Source organism: Colobus angolensis, unplaced genomic scaffold, assembly GCF_000951035.1.
Source record: "Colobus angolensis palliatus isolate OR3802 unplaced genomic scaffold, Cang.pa_1.0 Scaffold100, whole genome shotgun sequence".
Classification (NCBI taxonomy): domain Eukaryota; kingdom Metazoa; phylum Chordata; class Mammalia; order Primates; family Cercopithecidae; genus Colobus; species Colobus angolensis.
The window spans coordinates 3,910,888-3,934,270 of record NW_012110920.1 but is presented as its reverse complement, the minus strand read 5'-3'; the positions used below and the strand labels follow the sequence as shown (position 1 = coordinate 3,934,270).

At 49.0% G+C, this 23,383-nt stretch overlaps 1 protein-coding gene across 2 annotated transcripts; it reads left to right on the top strand.

Moving 5' to 3' along the window:
• The first annotated feature begins 1,486 nt into the window (after positions 1–1,486).
• Positions 1,487–19,871, top strand: PIGR (polymeric immunoglobulin receptor). Of its 2 annotated transcripts, XM_011937586.1 has the most exons (12): positions 1,585–1,620; positions 4,964–5,131; positions 7,805–7,900; positions 8,884–9,228; positions 10,612–11,268; positions 12,546–12,878; positions 13,638–13,964; positions 15,231–15,411; positions 15,826–15,947; positions 16,590–16,721; positions 16,837–16,895; positions 17,978–19,871. In XM_011937586.1, the coding sequence occupies exons 3-12, from the start codon at positions 7,858–7,860 to the stop codon at positions 18,071–18,073; spliced, it is 2,295 nt and encodes a 764-aa protein (XP_011792976.1). In that variant the 5' UTR covers positions 1,585–1,620; positions 4,964–5,131; positions 7,805–7,857; the 3' UTR covers positions 18,074–19,871. The 2 variants fall into 2 exon arrangements, with proteins under 2 accessions (XP_011792971.1, XP_011792976.1); XM_011937581.1 differs by lacking the exon at positions 4,964–5,131 and having other exon boundaries at positions 1,487–1,620.
• The last annotated feature ends 3,512 nt before the right edge of the window (positions 19,872–23,383 follow it).

Here is a 23,383-nt window from a genome sequence, read left to right as displayed (position 1 = left end):
TTTCTTTTATCGGATTATGGGTTTAGGGTTTGAAATTAAGCTACATCTGGAAGCCATCATCCTCAGCAAACTAACACAGAACAGAAAACCAAACACCACATGTTCTCACCCGTAAGTGGGAGCTGAACAATGAGAACACAGGGACACAGGGAGGGAAACATCACACACCGGGGCTTGTGGTAGGGGTCGGGGGAGGGAGAGCATCAGGACCAATAGCTAATGCATGTGGGGCTTAATACCTAGGTGATGGGTTGATGGGTGCAGCAAACCACCACGGCACACGTTTACCTGTGTAACAAACCTGCACGTTCTGCACACGTATCCCGGAACCTAAAATAAAATAAAAAAAGAAAATCCAAATGTGCAAACCACAATAAAAGAAAGAAATTAAGCTACATAAAGAAGTTATGGGTTGTTTTGCTTGCCATTGAAATCTGTGATTGTGTGTTAATACCCACAAGTGAGTCAGTGGTTAGCTAAAATAAGACCCAGGGCTCTGGCTGCCTTGTGTTTCTCCAGGGCTCTAGTTCTCTATTTTTCCTTCCCCTTCTGGTGTTTGGCCTGTAGGACTCTGTAGTGAGAGCCTGGGTCAGCCCTGCACAGGTAGGATGGAGCAGCATTTCAGTGGGGGTTTGCAGTGAGGGGTCGGGGGGCATACGTGTGTGTGTTGGGGAGTGGGCTTCACTTTTGTCACAGGACTGCCACGATCATTTGGGGAACACCCCAGAGTCCCAACCAGGTCATGTCTTGGCAACCCCCATGGACTGACTGAGATAGGGAAGGAGGTGCTACTTCAACTCAGCAGGTCGGCACCCTCCTTGCTACGGAGCCAAGCCCGGGTCCTAACAAGACTCTGAGGTCAGCCATGCTCAGGGAAGCCCAGAAGCAGCGAGAGTCTTTCATGACTCCGGGGAGAGAAACAGGAAGGGCCACCGTCCTGCCAGCTCCTGGACCTCTGGGACTGGTAAAAGGGGCTTGGCAGGAGGTGTGTAAAGGGCATTTTTAGTCCAGGCTAAGTAACCTAGGGAGTCGGAGGGGGTTCCGGAGCAACTGGGGATATGAGACCAAGGATTACGAGAGCCACTCCTGCCACCTGTGCCCCATCAGATGATGTCAACTTCAAATCAAGCATTGGGCCGGGTTTTTTGCAGCTAATATCTGGCTATATCCTCTACCTGTAGATTTGATGTTACCATCCTTCTTTTCCAGATGAAAAGAAATAGGAAGGTGACTTGCCTAAGGTCTTGCAGCTAGAAAGTGACAGAACAGCATCTTCACACTTGACATTCTGTCCCTCATCCTGAAGCTGCAATGATGGAGGATTCCCAAGTAACAGAGTCTCCCCAAGGTCAAAGGAAACCAAATGGAGCCAGCCAGAAAAGCTAAAATGAAAGGAAAGCAAGGGAGCTGTGAAAGTCACGTGACCCTGGCTGGCCACGGTGCCTGTGGGAGAGTGGCCCTTTAAGAGCCCAGGTGTGGGTCAAACACTGAGCAGAGTTTCAGTTTTGGCAGCAGCGTCCAGTGCCCTGTCAGTAGCTCCTAGAGAGGCAGGGGTTACCAACTGGCCAGCAGGCTGTGTCTTTGAAATCAGACCAACGGGAGAGAAGGAAGTGGCTAAAAGTAAGTGTTACTGCTCTGGGATCCCCAGACGGGATGCTATCTGGAAAGGGCTCGGGACGATGGCTCAGGCAACCCCCTCCATTCCCAACTCCCAGTCTCCCAGATAGTGGGGTGAGAAGGACAAGGAGGCAGACTGTGTGACTGTGTGTGGGTGGGGAGTAAGCATGCATATCCCAGTGGGATAAGTAGGGATACAAGTGTGTGCAAGCCCCCCATCCTTTTCTGAGAAATATCAGCAGGTGGGAAGGGACTGCTGTGGTCAGCATATGTAGCTTTACTCTTTCAGTTTGGTCTGTGCCTGGATTTCCTAACTCCTCACAGTTGATTAACTGTGTGGCCTTAGGCAAACCACCTAACCTCTCTGATCCTCAGTTTCTTAATCTGTAAAACAAAGACAGAAATAACACCTATCATTCAGGGTCAATGTGGGTTCAAATAAGAAAATACGTGTGAAATAGCTTTGTCACCTCTAGAATGAAATAGGAATTGTTTCATATTTTTCAGTTTAGTTTAATTAATCAAGGATGTATTGAACACCAGACAGACCTGGGATTAGATAATGCGCATAAAGTATGGCACCTAGCAAGTCCTCTTCCAGTCTTTGAGGTTTCCTGCTTGTGGCTTTCTGGCAAAGACACGTTCAGCTCCTTTTTCTGGGCTTCCAAGAACCCCTGAAATCCTTTCCAATTCCACCTCGCTTTGCTCTAGCAGATTCCTGCCATGGGAGACATAAGTGTGTGTCATCGCATCATCCTGCCCTTCCTAGAGGTAGAAAAAATGAGGTCCTCACGGGGTCACTGAGTGAGGTAGGGCTGAGCCCCACAGGCAGCATACTCAACTCCTGCTGCTCCTCCTGGCTCTGCAGCCAGCAGATCTCAGACGTGGGCTCCCCTCCCTTTGCCCATCCTGACAGCATCCCAAGCCAGCAGTAAGACCGTCCGGCACAAGGGCAGCAGCTGGTCAAGCTCTGTCCCTGACCCCCAGTTCCCTTTGTGCAACTGCCACGGTGTCTGGGGCCATTGAAGCTGCTCCTATTTTGTGCCATCACTTTCCCCCTTCACTAGGAGAATTACAGATCCCTTAACATCTGGAGAGGAGATGCCAATTTCAGGGGTTTAGGGGTCTGGTGCCCGGACATAGGTCTTCCCAGAGCCAGACCTGGAATTCTCTCTCCATCCTTCTCTCTGCCCCTGGATGTGCTAATGTAACAGAAAGAACACTGAGCCAGGAGTCAGGAAAGCAACTCTCTCTGCCTATCTCCTAGCGCCTCTAGACCTCTGTGGCTTTAGGTGATAAAAAGTGGAGTCACACAGGCTTCCATTTAGTAAACTCACTTGCCCTGGGCTTTCACAGCTTCGTTTCATTCTCCCCTGATACAAACGAGGAGGAAGGCAGGGCTGGTTTTGTGATACCATTCCCTAGTTGAGGAAACCAAGAGAGCATGAGTCTATGTGAGTGGTGTAAAGTCACCAGCAAGTTTGAACAATGAGGTTTTGGTACAGCCATTTTGATATGGTCATGAGGACATTTTGATGTCACCTACAAAGTAAACTATCCAACTTTAAAAAAATAATACCTATGCGTTGTGCTCAGCAGAGACCTTCATCTATGTCTCGTCCTCTCTCTGGAGGGGCTGGGGCTGGGGTCCCAATGCCACTGGCATCGACACAGTATGGTGGAGTGGAAAGAGGCTTTGGCGTCAACATGCCTGGTTATACACATGGTTATGTAACATATCCCACACATGGTAGGTGCTAAATAAATAGCAGCTAATATTTTCCAAGAAGAAATTTCTCTGTTGACACCTACCTCTGGGTCCAGGTGTCTCTTCATTTTTTAATTTTTTGGAGTCTTGCTCTGTCACCCAGGGTGAAATGCAGTGGCGTGATCTCAGCTCACTGCAGCCTCCACCTCCTGGGTTCAAGCAATTCTCCTGCCTCAGCCTCCCACGTAGCTGGGATTACAGACCCATGCCACCACACCCAGCTAATTTTTACACTTTTAGTAGACACAGGGTTTTACCATGTTGGCCAGGCTGGTCTTGAGCTCCTGACCTCGTGATCCACCCACCTCGGCCTCCCAAAGTGCTGGGATTACAGGCGTGAGCCACCACGCCCGGCCCCAGGTGTCTCTTTATAAGAACTGCCTTTTCTGTGAAAGGCAGGGAGGAAAGAACTGAACAAATTCTCTTCTCTAAGATTGGATATCCTGTTCCTTCCTCTCTCCACTGCTTCCTCTCAACAGCAAGACCCTCCGAGGTAGAGCAGAGTGGCTAAGGGCCTATGCTCTTGATCCAGAATCCCATCTAAGTCACTTACCAACTGTGCGACCTTGGGCAAATGTTTCACCTCTCCGTGTCTCAATTATCTCACTCATGAAATGGGGTTGCCCATTTTGTCTTATCTCCTAGGGTGGCTGTAAAAATGAAACACATTAACACATGTAAAACACCTGGAAAGGACTCAGTGTACGTTCTTCTAGCCTAGCCCATAGTGTTTGTCTCCTCTTTTACCCACATGTGTCCAACCTAAGTAGCTCACTCTCTGTCTTCAAACGATGCCCAGCAAGCAGACTTCTACTCTCATATCAAGTCCAGGGGACCTTTCTTCCTCTGAAAAAGAGGGAAACCTGAGATTAGATGGACAAAGGTTTGGACTCCACACCATGAGAGCTGAAGTGCAGTCACTTTAACTGAATAGGAGCTTGTTAAATACATTTTATAAAAAGAAAAACTATTCTTCAGCACAGCTTACACTCCTGCCCCAATCTACAATTGTGGGGCCATATATTACAAATATGTTGGGACACTAACTTAGTAAACTGAAAATGATCTAGCACATCCTAGCCTCAGCAGTGAAAAAACAACTGCTAGTTTAAGGACCAGAAAACGTGCCCTCATGCATGATATAATGTCATATATATAAAACTCAATAAAGAAGGTCCCTCTGCTCATTTAAAGTGTGATAAAGTGATAATGACCTCAAATTCGGATTCTGCTGTGAGTCTTGGGGTCAAGAATCCCTATAACCCTTAGATTTCCGACCTGTGTCATGAGGATAACAACATCTACCTCTTGGGTTGTTGTGCTGATGGATGAAGTCATACAAGAAAAGAACCTAGCAAAGCATTTGGCACATAGCGGGTGCCTAACATTGTGTTCTTTTTCTTCCTTCCTTAAGCAAATCCTTTAAATCCAGCCCCAGCCACCCAGTGGGGTGGGTCTCCCTGAGATTTGAATCCCCCAGGTTTGGAAGAAAGTCTCTGGTTTTGAGCGGAAGGGGTCTCTAATGATTCTGGAAGCTTGGGGTCCTTCCAACTGTTACTAGAGAAATTGTGCTTCAAGTTTTAGCTTTGGGCAAAGAAGAGCCCCTGTTCCTGAGAGCAGGGGTATCCTCTCCTGCCAATCATCCCATCCAGGACTGGACTGTGTGCATCCCGCCCATGTTGCCATCTGCCCAACCTGCCTGTGCCTGCCTGATGCTCTCATCCTTGGCTTGAGACCATGCAGAGGGTAATGGGTGCACGCACATGTCCCCTCTCCACACGAACACGCACAGTCACCCAAACATGTCACAAAATGAGAAGTCTGGGACAGAGGTCAGGGTCTTCACCTTGGAGACGCTGGCATCTGACTCTCTGCAACTCAGGCCAAGTCCAGAAGAGGGCTGCTCAGCTTGTAGGAAGACCGCTCCTGTCTCTCACAAATATTAGGCAGTTGCTTATCTAGAGGTGAGGACAGGAATAAGAAGCAAAGACAGCTGCTGCTGGTGTGGGTTCTTAAAAGCAGGCAGCATTTTGTCCTCCCACCTGTGACTGCACCCACCCTGCGCCAGCACAAGTAACAAATGGTAGATCTCTCAGGTCTTTGCAGCCAGCCCATCCCAACTGTTGCTGAGACTTCCTGGCCTCCTGAAAGCTGCTTCCACCTGGGAGCATCTCCCATGGCAGCTTGCAGTGCTTATGCAGGTGATGACACCCCAGCCAGCGTCCCCTGATTGCTTTCACATTGGAGCTGACTGGTATTTGGCTAAGGCCCCACTCCAGGGATTAATCATTGACCTGGTAAGAAAGGTCTGGGACAATTAACCGGACTCAAGAGAGCCTCAACGTTGCCATCTGACACCCATATCTGTTCCCACTCCCTCCCCTTACTCTTCCAAAGAACTGCAGAAACAAAATACCTTTATATTCACAAGGAAATAAAAGGTTCCTTGCTGGGAAATTCCCCTGCAACAAAGAAATAACCAAGATAAACAACTCTATTGCCTTTGGCTCAAGCTGAAGGGAGTCTGGGAGCAGGAGCAGGGGCCAGGGTGGTGAGGGAGGTCTGGGAGATAATGCCCAGCTTCCTCCTGCTTATAGCATCCTTATCTTTATGGCACTCATTACTGCCCAAACTTACGATCATTTAACACTCTCTTTGTCAAGATAACTCCAAAGTTTAAAGTCTGTCAGACTCTGGGAAAGTGGGAACTCCTCTCTCCTCCTCTAGGCTGTAGTTGGGGCCTTGATGACAGCTGCTGTCAGGCAGGCCCCTGGGACCCTCAGCTCTCCTCAGCCCTGGGCTTTGTCCACGGTGGTGACAAAGTCCACATGGGCTGCTCCATCTGAGTGGTCTTATTTTTGATTCTTCATCTTTGTCTGCCAGGTCTTACCAGGCAGGATTACAAAGACCCTACCACCTAAGTTTTTAAACCCCAATTCCATAACCAAGTTGCTGGGAAAAATAAGCCTATCATTCAGCATCTCAAGATCTCAATGTTTTATCCATAAAATGGTTGTGATTATACCTCTCTGTCTTATTTCAAGGGAACATACAAAGCCCAAATGAAATAATGTAAATGATAGTGCTTTCATAAGCAACAGGGTCTCTACAAATAACACAAATAAGCATAAGGTAAAAGCATGCTCTTGTATTTGGGGTGCCATACAGCAGTGGAGAGTGTTTAGGTGAAGGAGAAGGGACAAGATGGAGGAAGGTAAACAAGAAGGCACCGCCCCTGTTGCTTCCGGGTTCTTCCTCACCAACTTACCCGCGTGCAGGAAAATACAGCCCGCACCCGGGAAGATGCAGATCAACCGAGCATGCGCCAGGTGAGGTCAATCCGAAGAGATCGAAACTTACCCGGCCACGCCTATGGAGAAGCCCCTATCACGCCCTTATCCCGCCCACTGCCTTCCCGCTTCCAGTACCAATGCACAAAAGTCCGCCGCTGGCAGGAGCCTGCGTGACTTCTTCGGCCCCCGCATTCGTGGACCGGGGAACCTCACCCGAGAGTGCCAGCGCGACTTCCCTGGCCCCCCTATACCTGAGGACCAGGGAACCTCGCCCGAGAGTGTGTGCGTATTTGCAATAAAAGGCTGCCGCTTTCTTATGTACTTTGGCCTCATGTTTAATTACTTAGCTCTCCTAAATTAAGTTATATTAAATTAAATTAAGACAGAGAGGTTAAGCACATGGACTTTGCAAATCTTCCCCACCCCCATTCTGTGTACCCCCACACACTTAACCCCTGTGTGCCCTTGAGCAAACTACTTAACCTTTAAGCCTTCATTTCCTCCCATGTGAATGTGAATAAGAATACTAACCTTGTAGGGCTGATATCAAGTCCATATGAGATAATACACATAAATTATTCAACACAGTGCCTGAGACAGAATAAGGGAGCAATCAATGGGGTTAGGACCATCATAATTACATTTACAGCCTTAACAATCATGACACCTCCTCTGTGGGTCTCGGTTTCCTCATCTGAACACCCTGTGAAATATGTCAGCCTGCTTCACCTCCCAGCAATGTCAGGAATGTAGGGAGGGCAGCTGAAACAAAAAGATGGGGCCACATATTGGTAGGAACCAATCACCCAGCAAGCTGTTCCTGAGCGTGCCTGGGACTGTGTCTCATGGTCAGGGAAACAGAACAAATGATACAATATCTCTATCCCAAAGGAGCTTGCAGCTTAGTTGAGAAGACAAAAGCTACTTATAGCTATTAAGGAAATGTCAGTGTTGAAGGATGATAAGACTTCAAGTTGTTATAGAAAAGGTGGAGGCACTGATTCATTCAACAGGATTTATGTCAGTTGCTGGAGACACAAAGTCAAACAGATGTCACAGAAACTCTAAGGTCAACAGTCTTGGAAGACAAGGGGAGTTTCATCTCCTTGTGATTATTGTTTTTCAGCATTGCACACGAGAAGTCGGCCTGAGTAGTGCGGCGCTCAGGACCCACCAGCAATGCTGTTCTTCGTGCTCACCTGCCTGCTGGCGGTCTTCCCAGGTGTGTCTGCCAGGTCCCTACTCCCCAAGCTCTACCCCTCCAGCCTGCCCGACTCCAGGGTTCACCTCCCTGGGGACACTAAAATCAGACTCATCCCCAACTCAAAGTTGGCACTCCCTTGAGGAAGAGTCCTACAGAGACCATGTCTGTGAGCGTTGGAAATCAGGGACAGGAATGGCACTTCCTAATCTCAAGGCCAGGGGTCTGTGAAAGATCTTATTTGAGAATAACAAAGACCTTAACTTCAACCAATAATCTCTGTGACCCGCTGTGAAATCTGAGGGAAATCACTTATCCTTCCTGGCTCTCAATATTTTTATCTGGGGAAAAAAAAAGAAAAGAAAATCATCTACAAAGTGTTTTTAGAAATATAAGGAAATAACACATGGCAAGTGCAAACACTTGTAACACCTTACGCAAGTGGTGTTATTGTTTGAAAAACCAAAGGATGGCTGGATGCTGGCTCACCGCTGTAATGCCAGCACTTTGGCAGGCCGAGGCGGGTGGATTGCTTGAGGTCAGTAGTTCAAGACCAGCCCAGCCAACATGGAGAAACCTTGTCTCTACTAAATAGAAACCAAAATTAGCCAGCATGTGCCTGTAGTCCCAGCTACTTGGGAGGCTGAGGCATGAGAATCACTTGAACCTGGGAAGTGGAGGTTGCACTGAGCCGAGATCATGCCACTGCACACCAGCTTGGGCGACAAAATATATATATATAAAATAAAAAACATGGAATATCATAAATTTGTCATTCCCTTGTCCTTGTAATGGTTATCATTAATGAATTAGAATTAGAATTTAATCATGATTAAAACAGTCACTTTATTTAATCTCAGCAATTTTCCAGCTGTAATATATAATAAATTATCAACAGAGGGCCTATGTGTCAGGTAGAAAACCACATCTCCTCATCGTGGATTATCTGGAACAGGCTGTACCTCCCAAGGGCCTCAGAAAACCTCTCTCTTCTGTACCCACAGCCATCTCCACGAAGAGTCCCATATTTGGTCCCCAGGAGGTGAGTAGTGTGGAAGGTAACTCAGTGTCCATCAGGTGCTACTACCCACCCACCTCTGTCAACCGGCACACCCGGAAGTACTGGTGCCGGAAGGGAGCCAGTGGCCGCTGCATAACCCTCATCTCCTCAGAGGGCTACGTCTCCAGCAACTATGCAGGCAGAGCTAACCTGACCAACTTCCCGGAGAACGGCACATTTGTGGTGAACATTGCCCAGCTGAGCCAGGATGACTCTGGGCACTACAAGTGTGGCCTGGGCATCAACAGCCGAGGCCTGTCCTTTGATGTCAGCCTAGAGGTCAGCCAGGGTAAGGATCCAGGCTCCTTGGGCTTCTGGGGGAATGTTAGAGGGAATTCTCTAAGGTGCATGGAGGGCTGGAGGAGGAACTTCCTGACAAGGATGCGTAGCCCGGCCAGGGGTCAGAAGGCTCCCCTCTCCCCAGGCAAAGACTTCTTAGAACAGGAGAAGGAGACAGATAGGGCCTACTTGGGGGTGATGAGTGAACCCTTCTAGGACTTGGTGGCCTATAACATTTTAGGCTTTCTGGAGACCCCAGCTTAGAAGGGTATCAGGAGGACAAGTTTTCTCGTGTTTGCTACAGGTAGAAAGGGAAATCTGCCATCAGGCTAAGGAGATAGGAAAGGCAGGGAGAGATTTACAGGGATCCTTAAATTCCTATCGTTAATGCACCTTTCCATCAAGGTTTGGGTTGCCAAAAGGCTTCTTGCAAAATGTATATATATATATTTTTAACTCAGAACCCTTAGTCTTTCAGTATTATCAGGATAAACTAGATTATTAGTTCTTGACCAAAGACCAAGATCCTGAAAGGATAGGTTGCTAACAAGCCTATTCTAGTTGGAGAAAGAGAAAAAAAGAAAAGCTCTTTCTGACAAGGGTTTAACAATCAGGCCATTTTAGATAGTCAAGGACAACTCAAAAGAGAGGTCTTACAGAGGAAAGAAATTCAGGGGGACTCCCAAAGACATGTTCTGCTCCTTTGGAATATGCATACTGTTGTCTGTGGACTAAATGAGGAGGTCATTCAGGTGGGGATGGAGATTCGAAACCACAGAATCTTAAGAGGTGAAGGGGACTTAGAGTTCACCCTGTCCGGATGCTTAGAAGAACGTGCCGATGGTGGGTATGCAGCCTCTGATTAAGCACTTTAGCAGAAACTCACTGCTCCTCGAGACAGCCCATTTCACATTTACACTGTTGTAATTTTTAGAAACTTCTATTGTATTCGTTGAAATCCATCACCCTGCGTTTACATTCGTTCTGTTCATTCCAACACACATTAATTTGGCCACCTACGATGCAGAGGCATTGTGCTTGTCACAGCAGAGGGGTCAAACATGAGAAAAACATGCTCCTGCCTTCAAGGTACTTCCAGTCCATGGAGAACATAATTAACCATACACCAGATTGGATGTAATAAGCGATGCAGATGTATCAAGAAAGCATAGGGCAGGGAGAGATTAGTGTCAGCTTGGGGAAGGTTTCATGGAGGAGACGGCCGTCAAGCTGGGCCTTGGAAGACATATTCTGACAGAGCTCCTCTGGGAAGGATGGCATTCCAGGTTATAAGCCCTCCCACACCCTAATTAGGAATAGCAAATAGTCCTATGTTGCAAGAAAGTAGAATCACAGTTTGCCTGCCCCCTACCCTGCACCCCTCATCCTGCAGGTCCTGAGCTCCCAAATGACACTGAAGTCTACACAGTGGATGTGGGCAGAACGGTGACCATCAGCTGTCCTTTCAAGACTGAGAATGCTCCGAAGATGAAGGCCTTGTACAAGAAGATAGGCCAGGTCTCTGTGCTGGTCATTGACTCCAGAAATTATGTGAATCCCGACTATAAGGACAGAATACGCCTTCATATTTCAGGTACTGGCCAGTTAATTTTCACTGTTGTCATCGACCAACTCAGGCTCAGCGATCATGGACTGTATCTCTGCCAGGCCGGGGATGGTTCCAGTCGTGATGAGAAGAATGTTGACCTCCAAGTGCTAAAGCCCGAGCCCGAACTGGTTTATGCAGACCTGAGGGCATCAGTGACCTTCCACTGTGCCCTGGGCCCTGAAGTGGCAAATGTGGCCAAATTTCTGTGCCGAGTGAGCAGCAGGGAAACCTGTGATGTGGTCATCAACACACTGGGGAAGAGGGACTCAGCCTTTGAGGGCAGGATCCTGCTCAACCCCCAGGACCAGGATGGCTCATTCAGTGTGGTGATCACAGGCCTGAGGAAGGAGGATGAAGGGCACTACCTGTGTGGAGCCCACTCGGATGGTCAGCTGCAGGAAGGCTGGCCTATCCAGGCCTGGCAACTCTTCGTCAATGAAGGTAAGACCCTAGAGAAGGAGAGGGAGGAGGTAGGGCAGTCTTGCAGGTGAGAGCCAAGCTCAGCTCCCTCTGAGTCTATTTATCAATAGTCATCAATCAGCCAGCAGCATCCACTCACTGACCAGCCCCGAGCTGGAGTCTGTGTGGGCTGCTGCACAGGACAGTGAGAAAAAGCAGCCTCTGCCTGGTGGCAGCTCCTAATTACTCTTCTGTTATCAAAGTCCTTTTGATGGCTGTCCCTGCTTAACAAATAAGAGGTGAGTAAAGCTCTTGATTGAGGCAGGACTTATAGACTGTGTTTCAGGGCTGTGGCAGGCTCTGCAGGGGTCCTCTGTCCCCTCCCCTGGCCCCTACACAAGATGGGTGCCTCATCCCTCACATTCAGATGGAAAAAGGATTGGCTAATCTTGGTATCAATGCGTTCCCAGGAGTGCCCCAGCTTCTAAATGTTTCACTCCCACATTTTGTAGGGTTATTTGTGAATTTCAGCACCATCTGGCCCACTCAGCCCTACTCTAGTGAGCCATCAGCATGGTGAAAGAATTAAATCCCAGCTCCATCTCACGCCAGAGCACCCTGCATAGAGTTGCCCTGGCGAGAAGCAGCAAACCAGTACTTGCAGTTCCAAGTATCTGTGCTTGTGACTTTTTTTTTTAAGGGGCTTATGTTCCCTGCACGCCATGTTCATGTCCAGCTTGGGGTCCTCACCAGGACTCCCTGCATCTTTGGTCACCTGGTTCTCTCTGGACCTTGGCTTTAGCTGCCTGGACAATGGCTACCGTCTTTGAGATGCCCCTTGGTGCCCCAACAATTAGCTCACCTTTGCTACATACTTTATATTTTATATAATACCTTTCTAAATATATTTTCTTGATTTGTACATAATCCCATTTGGCCACTTTTGTGAAATACCCTTATTAGTGTATAAAACAGACAAAAACTTATACAGAGGGAGACTTTGTAAGAAGCCAAAGAAGAAGAGCTGATATTCTCTCCTTCAACTCCTTCCATTCTCTGCTCAGAATAAGGTGGAGGAAAAGAACAACATGTCCAGGTTGACGGGGAGACTCCATGTCCCCGGAGTCTGGCCCTGGTGGCTCCAGCTGCAGGCTCTGTGACATTAGGAAAGTTCCTTTTCATTTTCTGAGGAGGGTAAGGTGATGCGTGTAAACTTCACTCCCCATCCTGGCTGAGACCCCAGGAAGAAGACTTCTCAGGCCACGCAAGGCTCTTCCTGCGTGGCCATCCTCCCATCTCATCTCTGTCTGTGTTTTCAGAATCCGCGATTCCCCGCAGCCCCACTGTGGTGAAGGGAGTGGCAGGAGGCTCTGTGGCGGTGCTCTGCCCCTACAACCCTAAGGAAAGCAAAAGCCTCAAGTACTGGTGTCATTGGGAAGGGGCCCAGAATGGCCGCTGCCCCCTGCTGGTGGAGAGCCAGGGGCTGGTTCAGGAGCAGTATGAGGGCCGCCTCTCCCTGCTCCAGGAGCCAGGCAATGGCACCTTCACTGTCATCCTCAACCAGCTCACCACCCAGGACGCTGGCTTCTACTGGTGTCTGACCAACGGCGATACTCGCTGGAGGACCACCGTGGAGATCAAGATTATCGAAGGTAAGAGTTGAACAGGAAGGGAGAAAGCTCTAAGACCTCTCCAGCCAGCAGCAGCATCCCCAGCCACTCTTCCTCCTTTTTCCCCCACCTCCACCCTGATGGGCCAGACCTCAGGAGGGAGCCCACCTATTCAGAGGTCACATTTTCATATCTGTAACACACACCCTACACTCTGAATTACCATACATGGTACCTCCTACTCTCAAGAACATGGGCCTCTTTCGCAGTTTGCAGGCGTCAGCTGAAGTTGAGGATTGCAGATACCTCTTTGTATTCAGTCTAGAAGAGAAGGAAGAGTGAGGAAAACAAACTGAAGTCCATGTGCAAAGATCTATAGGTTATGGTGGACTCTGGATTGATCACGGTGCTCATCAATAATAATTATTACCTAGGCACACAATTACATTTCTTATGTAGTCAGAATAACATACTTATTTCTAATGCTATACGAAGAGGAAACGTAGACTGAGCATGGTGGCACATGCCTGTAATCCCAGCACCTTGGGAGGCCAAGACAGGAAGATCGCTTGAGCCCAGGAGACGGAGGCTGCAGTGAGCTATGATCGCACCACTATCCTCCAACCTGGGTGACAGAGAGAGACCCTGTCTCAAAAAAAAAAAGAAAAAGGAAAAAGGTTGAGATATATACATACATACATATATATGACATGGGGACAAAGGTTCCCACCAGAGTCACTTTCCTGCAGCATCTCCAAGTACCAACTTCTCTGCTTATTTCTACCTCCCTCCCTCCTCCAGGAGAACCAAACCTCAAGGTACCAGGGAATGTCACGGCTGTGCTGGGAGAGACTCTCAAGGTCCCCTGCCACTTCCCATGCAAATTCTCCTCGTACGAGAAATACTGGTGCAAGTGGAGTAACACAGGCTGCCAGACCCTGCCCAGCCAAGACGAAGGCCCCAGTGAGGCCTTTGTGAACTGTGACGAGAATAGCCGGCTTGTCTCTCTGACCCTGAACCCAGTGACCAGGGCGGACGAGGGCTGGTACTGGTGTGGAGTGAAGCAGGGCCACTTCTATGGAGAGACTGCAGCTGTCTATGTGGCAGTTGAAGAGAGGAAGGTAGCAGGTGAGTCTTCAAGGGCAGGGCCTGCACCCCTCAGACCCAGAGGCAGGACTTCCTGAAGGCCCCCGCCTTCTCAATCAGTGCTGGCCCGTTTGTTTGGCTGTAAGAGGCTGAAAGTGGAGGGCGGGAAGGGAGGGGACATTTAGGTCCTATATAGCTTCATTGAGCCTTTCAAAAGGGACATCTCAAATAAACATACCAACTAAATAAAAATAGTGGGTTTGTGATTTAACCTCGGCATTAAGATAACTCCCAGCTGAATGTGGTGGCTCACACCTGTAATCCCAGCAGTTTGGGAGGCCAAGGTAGGCAGATCACTTGAGGCCAGGAGTTCAACACCAGCCTGGCCGACATGGAGAAAACTCGTCTCAACTAAAAATACAAAAATTAGCTGAGCATGGTGGTGTAATCCCAGCTATCTAGGTAGCTGAGGCATGAGAATTGCTTGAACCCAGGAGGTGGGGGTTGCAGTGAATGAGATCGTGCCACCGCACTCTAGCCTGGGCAACAGAGCTAGATTCCATTTCAAAAAAAAAAAAAGACAAGTCCCATAGTTGCCACTTCAACCCAGATTGAAGTCTCTTCTCTATCTGGAAATATTCTTCTCTGTATAGAAGAATAATATGCATACATCACTGTCATATGCAATATGTTCATCCCCCTTCCCCTTGCCAAAGCTTGCCCTCAAAAGAGGGCCAGGTATCTTCGCTTACAAGGTCTGATCAAGAAAATTAGGAAACAGCTAGTAAATTTGCATTTCAAGTCCTCTTTTAAAATTTCACATGAAATGTTTTAGCCCTAATAAGCCTATTTCGTAGTCCCTCAAGAAATCCTATTGTGTCTGGACCCTGCCGGTGGGACTCACTGAGGGGCCCTTCGCCAGGCTACCTCCAGGGGGCAGCACTATTGCACCCAGTTGGGCAGTAGGGAAGCCTGGGGCCAGAGTCTCAGAGCCTTGAAAATCTCCCCAGCCTAAGTGATGGATCAGCCTTAGTGATAGATCAGCCTTTATGCACAGCTGATGTATGACACGAAGCCTTGAAGGTCCCCAGCATACGTTTGGTAGAAATGGGGCAGAGATCATCTATGACAACTGAAGAAGGCCATCACAGCTCTGTTTCTAATGCCATCCTGGGTCCTACCCCAACAGCCTTGAGATCCATCCCTGACCCTGTGATTCCTCATGAAGTCTCCCCAGACTCCTTCACCTCAAGGAGTAACAGCATAGAGAAAAAACCACAACCCAGGCCCCACTCTTCCTTGCGGCAGGGTCCCGCGATGTCAGCCCAGCGAAGGCAGACGCTGCTCCTGATGAGAAGGTGCTAGACTCTGGTGTCCGGCAGATTGAGAACAAAGCCATTCAGGATCCCAGGCTTTTTGCAGAGGAAAAGGTCGTGGCAGATACGGGAGATCAAGCTGGTGGGAGCAGAGCATCTGTGGATTCCAGCAGGTGAGGAAGGATTCAAGGCTCCCCACTCGGAGAACACCCCAGAGCCGAGCACCTGAGGCTGGGCCACCAGGTCCAAGGAGGAAAGCCTGTCTGTCTCTTGAGCACTGGGGCAGCCCTTACTACCTCTGCTTATACAATAAGTGGGAGGGTCCCATGGTACCCTCTGCCCTTCTCCCATGGCTGGGGAGGTGTTTACAGTTCAGTTCAGTCTTCCAGGCCTGGGATGCAACAAGGCCCAGTGCTTGCCTTTGCCAGTCTGGGAAGGCTTCTTAGAAGAACAGAGCTAGGGAGCTGCATCAGCAGAATGGGGTGGATAAACCTGGGAGGACAAAGTAGCCGAGTCAACCTTGGCAGCACATCCTCGGGCCCCCAGATCTCCCTTCCAGGGATGAACTAACTTAAGCCTTCTTCCAGCTCTGAGGAACAAGGCGGGAGCTCCAGAGCGCTGGTCTCCACTCTGGTGCCCCTGGGCCTGGTGCTGGCACTGGGAGCCGTGGTTGTGGGGGTGGCCAGAGCCCGGCACAGGAAGAACGTCGGTGAGTCCCTGGGATACTCCCTGCCTCCACCTCCAACCCGAGCCCTCAGTCCTGAGTCATCTACCCATAGAGGAAGCTGCCATTGTCTCTCCTTTTTCACGGGCTAAAACAAAGGATCCTGAGAAAGCAGGATGGGGAAAGACAAACCCACACATACTCGAAACTTAAATTCAGAGCTGCTGTCCAAATACTAACTCTGGAAAGTCACCTGCAATTACCCAGGGTCTAGGTTCAGAGGCAGGGCTGTCAGGAAGAGAAGACTGGGTTTTAGGAGACCCTGGGCTTGGACTAATTGGATAACGAATGAGCTGTGTGACATTGGGCCATCCTTATGCCATGCCTCAGTCTCCTCACGGCTCAAGACAAGCATGATAATCACTACCTCACAGAGCTGATGTGAGGACCAAAGGAGGTGTTGTGCATTGAAAGATCCCAGAGTGACAAAGATCAGGGATTACCAAGTCCTGATTACCCAGGAAAAGGGACTGGGGAGGAGACTCGGATCATTCCCATCCCCCTGGGTCATAGTCAGAGGTGCACCACCTCAGCTGTCCTGCAGGGCTACAGTGGATCAAGCAGCCTGGCCTGGCCTTCTAGGTCCCAGCTCCTGTCCCTACACCAACTCTTCTTCCTCCTGGACAGACCGAGTTTCAATCAGAAGCTACAGGACAGACATTAGCATGTCAGACTTCGAGAACTCCAGGGAATTTGGAGCCAATGACAACATGGGAGCCTCTTCAATCACTCAGGAGACGTCCCTTGGAGGAAAAGATGGTAAGACCCTCACTCAAGGGAATGCACAGCTCCTGAGGAGAGCAAGAATTGGCCCCACATCTGGGTTGGGAAAAGGAGGCTAGTAAGGGCTCACCTACCCTCTTTCTTCACACAGAGTTTGTTGCCACCCCTGAGAGCACCACAGAGACCCAAGAACCGAAGAAGGCAAAAAGGGTGAGGAGGAAGAAGGAAGCCCCACTATGTGCCAAGGAAATGCAGCATGAGGGGCTGCAGTTAGACTTCAGGAAGAACTATCTTAACATGGGGGCTGATCCCAGAATAGGGAGGATGGTATAAATAGTCCTCAGGAGTCCTCAGGACTTTTTGAGGAAGAACTATATCTTACTGGTGGTGGGATGCTGATGTGGATAAGACCCAGGAAGGAGGTGAGCTATATGATTAGGCTGGAAAATGGCAAGAGGGAGGCAGGCCGGGAGATGAGAAAAGCAGGTACATAAAAGATGGGAAGCTCCAATGCCAAATCCTGGTGATTAAATGGATGCTCTTCCTGGGTTGGGGGACCCAAGGACCTCAGGCCACCCATCCTCCCTTAAGGGTTTGCTCAGGACCAGCTTTTTGCCTGGTCCTAGGAGACATTTGCTTGCTGTGGGCAATTTGAGGCTAGAAGCCCCTGCTCACTTCTCTTGAAGCCCCAGCAGAGGCAACTCCTGCCTTTGGGTGCCACATACTATCCCTCCAATCTTCCCTAGGACTCAGGGGACCCAGAAAAATAACATCTCGTGCCTCTAATCCCGAGGTGATAGTTTTTGTTGTTGTTGTTGTTTTTATCATGTCTACTTTTTCTTGAAACATCTCTGGCATTTAGCAAAGTTAGAACAAGTTATTCCTGGAGATAGCCTTCCCCTTTAACTCTGTGGTGCCAAAAAGCTACCTCTCTGGGCTGGTAGAGAAAGAAAAACATACACCACCATGGTTGACACCAGCCTAGGCCACCTTGCCCATGGACTGTGTGGGCAGCTTCCGGGGACAGGCCCAGGCAACAGAGGTGGTTCCACTCCACGTGTCAGAAGGAGGTAGTGAGACAGAAGGAGATATTTTTAGAGGCTGCAACTTTCCATTTCTCAAAATGCGTCCTGTTTGGTGAACACGGGGGCTGGGATGAGAATAGTGGGCCCCACAAGCTTGTGTTGCTTGGACCAAGATCATGAATTCAGGACATTGAGTACCTCCCCTCCCCCGACTCCACCCACTGAGCCAGTGCCCCCAACACTGACGCCTCTCCTCTTGCACCTTAGTCATCTAAGGAGGAAGCCGAGATGGCCTACAAAGACTTCTTGCTCCAGTCCAGCACTATGGCCACCGAGGCTCAGGAAGGCCACCAGGAAGCCTAGATGGTGTCGCCGCCTGCCTCCTGCACCCATCACAATCACCTTCAGAATCATGTCGATCCTGGGGCCCTCAGCTCCTGGGGACCCCATTGCCTGCTCTAACACCTGCCTAGGTTTTTCCTACTGTCCTCAGAGGTGTGCTGGTCCCCTACTCAGTGACATCGAAGCCTGGCCTAATTGTTCCTATTGGGGATGAGGGTGGCATAAGGAGGTCCCACTTGCAACTTCTTTCTGTTGAGAGAACCTCAGGTATGGAGAAGAATAGAAGTCCTCACAGGTCCCTTGAAGGAAGAGGGACAGGGGTGGGAGAGCTGATTGCAGAAAGGAGAGACGTGTAACGCTCCTCTGCACCCTTATCATGGGATGTCAACAGAATTTTTCCCTCCACTCCATCCCTCCCTCCCGTCCTTTCTCTCTTCTTTCCTTCCATCAAAAGACGTATTTGAATACGTACTAGAATTCAGGTGCTCTCCTAGATGCTGTGACAGGTATGCTACCAACACCGCTCACAGCCTTTCTGAGGACACCAGTGAAAGAAGCCACAGCTCCTCTTGGCGTATTTATACTCACTGAGTCTTAACTTTTCACGAGGTGTGCTCACCTCTACCCCTGTTGGGAGAGGTCATAAAATTTCTCTGAGTCCTAAAGCCTCAGGGGTCATGTATGATGAGCGTACATACAGGTAATTATAAACCCACATTCTTACCATTTCACACATGAGAAAATTAGGGTTTGGAAGAGTGAAGCATTTTTCTTTTCTTTTCTTTTCTTTTTTTTTGAGATGGGGTTTCGCTCTGTCGCCCAGGCTGGAGTACAGTGGCACGATCTCAGCTCACTGTAACCTCCGCCTCTCGGGTTGACACCATTCTCCTGCCTTAGCCTCCCAAGTAGTTGGGACTACAGGCACCCACCACCACACCTGGCTAATTTTTTGTATTTTTAGTAGAGACAGCATTTCACTGTGTTAGCCAGGATGGTCTCGATCTCCTGACCTTGTGATCTGCCCACTTCGGCCTCCCAAAGTGCTGGGATTACAGCCGGGAGCCACCGTGTCCGGCCTCTTTTTTTCTTTTCTTTTTTTTTTTTTGAGACATAGCCTCACTGTGTCACCCAGACTGGAATGCAGTGACACAATTTCAGCTCACTGAAACCTCTGCCTTCCAGGTTCAAGCGATTCTCATGCCTCAGTCTCCCAAGTAGCTGGGACTACAGATGTGGGCCACCATGCCTGGCTTTTTTTTTTTTTTTTTTTTTTGTAGAGACAGGGTTTCGCCATATTGACCAGACTGGTCTCGAACTCCTGGCCTCAAGTGATCCACCCACTTTAGCCTCTCAAAGTGCTGGGATTACAGGCATGAACCACTGCGCCCGGCCCTGAAGCATTTTTCTCAAAGGCCCCCAGTGAGATAAACTAGATTTGGCGTCTTCTGTCCTGGGCCAGGGATCTCTCTACAAGAGCCCCTGCCCCTCTGTAAGGAGGAGGAGGGGGAAGAGAAAATGTAAAGAAGGGAGATCTTTCCCAGGCCCCACCATTTCTGTCACTCACATGGACCTAAGATAAAAGAATGGCCAAACCCTCACAACCCCTGGTGTTTGAAGAGTTCCAAGTTGAAGGGAAACAAAGAAGTGTTTGATGGTGTCAGAGAGGGGCTGCTGGTGTCAGAGAGGGGCTGCTCTCCAGAAAGCTAACATTAATTTCTTTTTCCCTCTGAGTTCTGTACTTCAACCAGCCTACAAGCTGGCACTGGCTAACAAATCAGAAATATGACAATTAATAATTAAAGACTGTGATTGCCACCAATGAGGCTTAGACTGTATTTGTCCCCAATACCTTCTGTCTCCCAGACAGCCCTTTCAGGGCTTTCTTTTCTTTTTCTTTTTCTTTTTTAAGACAGGGCACTCTGTTGCCCAGGCTGGAGTGCAGTGGTGCAATCATGGCTCACTGCAGCCTCTACCTCCTGGTTTCAAGTGATCCTCCCACCTCAGCCTCCAGAGTAGCTGGAGCTGCAGGCATCCACCACCACACTGGCTAACATTTTGTATTTTTTTATAGAAACAGAATTTCGCCATGTTGCCCATGCAGGTCTTGAATTCGTGGGCTCAATTGATCCTCTCACCTCTGCCTCCCAAAGTTCTGGGATCACAGACACGAGCCACTGCATCTGGCTGCCTTTTGCTTTGGTCCCGCTTTTAGGCACCCCGGGACCCCCTTGTCTGTCAAGATCATTCCTAAGTTCTGGTGCAAAACCATGCCATATCCTATAAGGACTGCCCAAGCTGTCTGTTGGCAGCTAGCCCCCCATCTCATCCCTAGACTCTTCCACAGGGCCTCTCTGTGTGGAGGATTCTCTCTGCAAGAGAGTTCTCCCTAGTCTGTCATTCTGCCTGATGTGAACCTTTGCTTCCACCCAGGCCTTAAGCATAATGCTGTGGATGCTATGAGCTTGCCAAGTCTACACTTTCCTGGGACTCAGACTTCAGTCCTCTTTTGGTCTCCCCTCCAGCCCCACTAACTGCAGTACTCAGTCTCAGTTCCCAGACCCTAACCTGGGTCAGAGCCTTGGGCTTCTATCCAGCCAGAAGAGGGGGAATCAGAAATGTTTATTTCTCTCTTCTGTGATGGGGATGGATAGCTTCTGGAATGACAGCAAATCGTTCCAGGAGGATCAAAATGACAAGGTGTGTCAGAACCTATCACTGTCTTACCCTTTCAGGAAGCCGTTCTCTGACTCACCAAAGGGCCATGTTTATGGTAGAGGACTAAGGTGCAACTTCTGTTTGAATGCCAATAACCAGCGAGCCAGTCCTGAGCTCGTGTAGCCTATCCCAGTCCTTTGAAGCAAAGGTCAAGAAATGTCACTAAAGCCAAAGGCGATCTTATATTATTCCTAAGTGACATTGTCAATAGAGCCCAAAGTCCATCTGCTCCTCGTGTAGCATGAGAAACCCTTTTAAATAAGGAAGCTGGTTCATAGGTTCTGGTGGACGTGAGTTTGGAGAAGATATGATTCATCTTAGTACAGGGGAGTGACAATAAACTGCAAGATTGATGATGATAAACCAATTAGCAACGGTCAGTGGCCCCAAGCATTCAAGGAACTATTTAAACATTTGATGACAAGGAAATCTTCCCCAAGTTCTTGAATTATCTTCATGTTTATTATTTTTTAAAGTCCAATATTAAAGATAGGACTATTATTAAGGCCCAAGTATTATTAATGCTCAACCACTGCTGGGCATTATTAAGGCCCAAGAGTGGTTAGGAATTATTTTTGTTTTGTTTTGTTTTTTTTGTTTTGTTTTTGTAGAGACAGGGTCTTGTTTGTTGCTCAGGCTGGTCTGGAACTTCTGGCCTCAAGCAATCCTTCCACCTCTGCCTCTCAAAGCATGGGGACTACAGGCGTGAGCCAGTACACCCAGCCAGGAATTTGTTTCTAGCAACTGATTTTGTTTTGTAAAGCTAAAAAATAGATCTCTGATTCAGACCTTTCCAAAACTCAAGATAGAACATCTCTCCTAAGAACATTAAACAGCAGCGAGAGGAACTGACTGTGCTATGGTCTATGAAACTGGCCCCCCAGGCAGAGAAACAAGTAGTTTCCCACCCCATCCCTCCCAGCTTTCCTAAAATAATTATCCCTACTAAGGAGTCTGTGCAACAAAAAATAAGAGATCATCTCAAAAAGGCTACATGTCTAAGTGGACAGTGGACACGCTGAGAGGCAGGCTGTGGGACTGAGACCAAAGGTCCCAGCAGGCTGTGGAGCAAGGCAGGCATGGAGAGAGGACCATCAGTATAGGAGCAAGCAGCTCTGGAGTTTCTCTTCCAAGGCTGATTCTCAAAAGGGCAGCCAAGCCACTCTCCCTAGAGCCAAAAATCTTTGGCCTAGGTACAGGGACAGGAATATTCTAAAATCCAGGTTGTTGCTGTTATGTCACATTGAAGTTGAACCAAAAGTCCTGCGTGTTTGGAGTTTTAACCTCAGAACTCCAATAGGAATATGGCCCTAGTCAAGAAAGAAATCTTAGTCACCAAAATCCTGCCATTTATTATCTTCAAAAAGTCACATGGCTGGGTGCGGCGGCTCACACCTGCAATCCCAGCACTAGCACTTTGGGAGGCCGAGGCAGGCAGATCACAAGGTCAGGAGATCAGGACCATCCTGGCCAACATGGTGAAACCCCGTCTCTACTAAAAATACAAAAATTAGCTGGGCGTGGTCGTGGGCGCCTGTAATCCCAGCTACTTGGGAGTCTGGGGCACGAGAATCACCTGAACCCAGGAGGCAGAGGTTGCAGTGACCCTAGATCACGCCACTGCACTCCAGCCTGGGGACAAAGTGAGACTCTGTCAAAAAAAAAAAAAAAAGTCACAAATGGGCTTATTGTTGTAAAGGTAAATGCTCCAAGGCCCTACTGCTGTGGCGTGGCTCACTCTGGGACAGGCAAGCCTGGGATCCTTTGGTGCTCGGAAGGACGGGACTACAGGGTGCCTGAGTCAGGTACCTCTACCTGGGGCGGGGGCTTGTTCTTGGTGAGTCCACCAGACAAGGAGATTCTTGTGATCTGTCATTGCAGAGAACAGCGTTGGGTCAGGGAGAGAACCACCTGAGGATGGAGGCCCTCAGTTTGGGAAGGTCCTGGAAATGGCCCTTCTAACCCAGCCATGTGGAGATTAAAGCAGAGAAATGCAATAACCAAGCAGAACCCATGACAACAACCTCCCCCCAGTGGCGGTGGCTAATCTCCACTGCACTCTGACCACATTGCAGGCTGTGTGTTGAGTCCCTTGTAACACTTACCTCATGTGATCCTCACAACGGCCTTACGAGAAACGTTCTTCTTAGCCCATCTGTAACACAGGGAGGATGGCAGAGCCTAAGCTAAAAGGTCATTATAGAGAGTGAATGAACACACCTCAAGGACTTACACTTTCCAATGAGGCATTATTTATTCCCTCCACCCGCTGTTGGGGGGCTGTGAATGTCTTCCATCAGGTTCACCCCTTCTGGCCTCTGGAGGGTGTTGGGCCATTGACTCCCTTGCCCCATGGTGTGCTCCAGCCTGGCAGACGCTCCCCTGGGAGTAGCAGTGCCAGGGCACCATGGCAGCCCTGTGAGTCAGAAAGGAGAAATTGAGTTTAGACGAGAAAAAAAGAGGAGAAAATAAGGATGTAAGAAATGTAAACTTCACAATTTCACCAGCGGTCAGTCTTCCCTTGGGCCCCAACCCCCAGGACCCAAGGGCAACAGCTGAAGGTAGATGGAACAGGCCCAGTTCTGGGGGTTTTAATCCCCTCAAACTCCAAACATT

Coding starts and splice junctions, on each gene's coding strand:
- PIGR (XM_011937581.1), top strand. CDS start 7,858: ATGCTGTTCTTCGTGCTCACCTGCCTGCTGGCGGTCTTCCCAG. Junction 9,229..10,611: donor CAGCCTAGAGGTCAGCCAGG/GTAAGGATCCAG, acceptor CTCATCCTGCAG/GTCCTGAGCTCCCAAATGAC. Junction 15,948..16,589: donor CCGGCACAGGAAGAACGTCG/GTGAGTCCCTGG, acceptor CCTCCTGGACAG/ACCGAGTTTCAATCAGAAGC.